Source organism: Lactuca serriola, chromosome 2 (genome assembly GCF_051521515.1).
Source record: "Lactuca serriola cultivar US96UC23 chromosome 2, Lser_US96UC23_V15, whole genome shotgun sequence".
In the NCBI taxonomy this organism is placed as follows: domain Eukaryota; kingdom Viridiplantae; phylum Streptophyta; class Magnoliopsida; order Asterales; family Asteraceae; genus Lactuca; species Lactuca serriola.
This window is the reverse complement of record NC_136409.1, coordinates 29,831,026-29,835,398: the sequence shown is the minus strand read 5'-3', so window position 1 is coordinate 29,835,398 and position 4,373 is coordinate 29,831,026. Positions and strand designations below refer to the sequence as shown.

Below are 4,373 nucleotides of genomic sequence, written 5' to 3'. Positions count from 1 at the left end.
TACGGTTTTGGGTTTTTTTTTTAAATGAAAAAAACATTAATTTTTTAACTACTATATCATACCTACTATATATTAAAAGAAAAATCTCTTTTACAGTAAAAGTTAGTGTTTTTTTCATTAAAAAAAAAAAGAAAAAAACTTAAAATCGTAGGTTTTGGACGAAACAGTAGATTATTTTTAACCATATACGGTTTCGTGGACTAGTTTGGGACAAATCCTAATTTTTGGTTAAAAATTGTTAATCACTTCTTTAATTTAGCTAGATTAGTAATTGTTCCATTTAAATAGTTTAAAGGTAATCTTATTATTATTAATATTATTATTTTTTAATTCTAATAATATGAACTTTCTTATTTTTTATTAAAAAGGATTCAGTGCATGGATAAGCTAACTATTTATCTCATCCTAAAAGTGAACACACTTGGCTGGGACTTATTGTGTCATGCATAAAATCTTCCTATTAAATTTGTAACACTTGGGAAATCCTATATGTGGGTGGGAGGAGAGGAATCCAACTCCTGTGTTGTTGTATTCAAAATATTTTATTGAACACTTTTTAATTAATGTATTCCAATTTATATGCTTAATCAACTAGTTACATATTAAAAGAAAAAAACTATTACACGTATTTAAGTTTTAAAAAAGGAAAACTAATAATATATCAATTAATTTATAAGTGAATTTCTAGTAAGTGAACAAGACATATTTTATCTACTCAAAGTCGGTTTCCAAGTATCTTCCAAATATCATTCACGTATTCGTTTGTTTTATTATATTATTTAATTATTTATTACCACCCAATACGAATGGGCTAGAAGAAAAGAAAAGGAATAGCTCAATAATAGTTGTCATATATGTTGACAACCCAAAAGCATCCATCTTATACCATCATCTTTTTATGGATTCCAAGCATCATATGTGGTTCCTAACCTAACCAAAAATATTTAATGAAAAGACATAAATGTATCTTATTATATTAGTCAAAGGTTTTTATCTTGTAATTTAAAATCTAATACTAATCCTTAATATGCCCAACGTGTATCATGTATATGTAAAGATCATACGTTAACCAATATGGTTCATGGCTTACTTCTAGTGAAAAAGTGGAAAAAAGTAACAAACGTGTGACGATCAAAGTATTAGCAGATAAGGTCTAGTAAGATATCTTCGAAGTAAAATGACTTATAGGCTATATCAATGTCAATGTCTTTACGTAAATGATCGTTTTTTTTTATATATATTTTTAAAAAAGTGGATTTTTATTTTCTAATTATTGTTTGTTATTTTTCTTTATCTATAAATAGGAAGCTAGTCTCCAACCTTAGACACCAACCAAAACACAAAGCAAAGAGATTTCACGTAGCCATGGCCATCTCCAAGCCTTTTCTTGCTCTTGCTCTTCTCTCTATGATTCTTCTTGTTCAAGCTAATGAATTGGTATTTGATCCACCTTCGCTATTATTTTACCTTTCATTTCATTTTTGGTATATACATATGGGATTTCTATCGGAAGACCATTTAATTATATAGTTGTTTAATCATCTCATCTTTAACTAATTTACAGAATTTGCTAACATAATTGCATGAGTATCTTTTACCTTTTTCTATTTACGGGAAGAAGAAATTCATGCAATTGTTATTAAAGAACATGAATGTTTACAATTGATAATCGAAATGATTTTCACATACGCATTATGAAACACCATGTTAGCAAGTTCTTAATCTTCTATAACAATAATTCCTATGTATAGCAAGCATAAAGATGGTAACAATAAAATCTTTTGGAATAATTGTTTTTGAAAGTTGGGAAAACCATATTGAGTAGTGAGACAATATGTATATGTTGGATACTTTTGTAAATGTTCTTATACATACTTTTTATGACACAGGTGAATGAGCTTCATGGAAAAAGTAATATCACCGCTTCCAAAATCAGTAAGTTGGTTTCTTTTAAAAACACATAAAACCAAATTGAAATTGTTGAAATTTTCTTGTTTTCTAATTGATGTACATATATCATAAAAAACACTCGTTTAATTTAGAAACTTCTAGTATGCATAGTTAAATATGTTTTTGTGAAATCTTTATTCAGATTGTGGAGCAGCATGTAAGGCCAGGTGTCGGTTATCATCAAGGCCGAATTTGTGCCACAGGGCTTGTGGGACATGTTGTGCTCGTTGTAGCTGTGTGCCACCGGGAACTTCCGGTAACCAAAAGGTCTGCCCTTGTTACTACAACATGACCACTCATGGTGGCAAAAGAAAGTGTCCATGATGCTTCTACTACTTGTGAATTGTGCAACTTTGATGTGATGCCTTCATTACATATGTATTGTATTGTATATTTTTTTTCCATGGATTCTTGTATGGTGAGTGTTATTTATCCATATGTATGATCGATACTTAATAAGGTCAAATCCAGAATAATTGTTTTGTAATGATATTATATTTTTGTGCAATAAAAGTTGTATAATAAATTGAATTTGATGTAAGTACGAGTTGGAAGGTTTTGTTATGGACATAATATGTTTTTTGTCAAAAGCTACATACATCTTTATTGTAGTGGTACAGGAAAACGACTTGTTTTTGCTTAAAGTAACATGTACATGATGTCAATTACGGTTCTACAATTGTGACTATAGTTCTAGCCTTCTAGGACAAATATATAAAAGGGTGTCGACATATGTAAGATTTATATAGGGTTGTCGTTAGAAAAGTTCGACCTAATTTATTGAAAAGTCTCAAAAGAGCATCTGGATAAAAGACTCCGAAATTTTACTAAAAAGAAGTGATTCGTACATAACAGTTTTTTTTTTTTTTTTTTTTCATACACAACAATTTATGCATTATATAGTTGTACAATACAACATTTTAAAGCACCAATTGTTATGTATGGAAAAAAATTATTATGTACGGATCATCTCCTTTTACTAAATTGATATTCATTAAGTTGTGCTCTGATTAAAAGGGAAAAGGGAAAAGTTTGATATTATATAGTGGTTATTTTTAGAAACACATTATTATATTTCAAATGTACATTTCATTATATTGAGTTATCTTAAAAAAAGTCTTAAAATCAAAATCAATTAATTATATGTTCCCATCTTACACGTATGTAAAGAGAAAATGAAAGAATGAGGTATATATAAAAGAGTTGTTTTTTTATAAGAATTTATATACAATTATGTTGGATTATATTTAGAAAAGTCTCAAAAATATTTGATCAAATTAACCGAAAAATTCTTACTTTGTTTTTAACGGAGAAAGTATCGATTATTGGTTAAAATATGCGAAATCGTACAAAATTGTTGATTCAAAAATTTTATCCGGTAATAATGACTTTTCTATTAAAAAAAAACTTAACATTTCCATAATCTATGCTAAAATAATGAAGGACTTTTCTACCAATAATAACCTATTAAAAATGTATTAATTTTTAAAAAGTTTATGGATGTACCAATTAGGGGCAGAACATAAAAGGGGATAGGGGGGCCATGGCCCCCAGGTTTTTTCTGTATTAAATACCTATAATTTCATATCAATAATTACAAATTTTGATTGATTAATTATCATAACAAACCGGCCCCTGTGGTTATTTATCTACTAAATACTAATAGCGATATAACTTAAACTTTAAAATATCAAAGCCAACATTGTTTAATTAGAAAACTTAGAAGCTTAAACTAACTAATTACCTCAATAAAAATAACAAAAAACGAGCTATTAACCCGCTTCTTCAATCTTGACAACAATATTAAACTCAAAAATATTGCCTTCTTGAATCCTAGTAGCAGTAGGACCAGAAGATTATTGTTAGTTCTATGACCTAAAGTTAATTGCACGAAGTAAAAGTAAAGCTAAGTAAAATAGTAACCTGTAAAACTTCTCATCGTACAACCATTTATTATTTCCCAAACAATGGTTATATATCTTCTATATTAATAATAAAATAATAAGTTATATGAATGATCTACTAATATATTATTTATGATCACAATCTATCTCTTTAGTCATTACAATATGATTCCTTTATAATAAAGTTATTATTTTAGATATTTATTAAGCATTAAAAAAGTGATATAAAAATTACATTTCAGTAGGGGAGAGATTATTTGGAAATGTCCAAATCTATTTATTAACTATAATTCGTTATTTTATTTTGTAAGATTAATTTATTATATAATTAGTTTGGTATTTTAATCTCTAGTTGTTTATCAAAAAAAATTAAAAGATTATTAATTTATTAGTTATTAGTTATTTGTTAATTGTTAATTAATTTTGTTTGGTGGTGTATATTCACATAAAGACAATTTAATATTGATGGGTTTTATAAAATAAAATAAAAAAGTTCTATTGTTTTTAGGGCTCTTGTTC

The 4,373-nt window shown here is 27.1% G+C and overlaps 1 protein-coding gene across 1 annotated transcript; it reads left to right on the top strand.

Moving 5' to 3' along the window:
• Nucleotides 1-1,304: 1,304 nt before the first annotated feature.
• LOC145086106 (snakin-2-like) lies at nucleotides 1,305-2,491 on the top strand. The gene is made up of 3 exons (XM_079023840.1): nucleotides 1,305-1,437; nucleotides 1,890-1,935; nucleotides 2,093-2,491. The coding sequence occupies exons 1-3, from the start codon at nucleotides 1,366-1,368 to the stop codon at nucleotides 2,272-2,274; spliced, it is 300 nt and encodes a 99-aa protein (XP_078879966.1). The 5' UTR covers nucleotides 1,305-1,365; the 3' UTR covers nucleotides 2,275-2,491.
• Nucleotides 2,492-4,373: the final 1,882 nt, after the last annotated feature.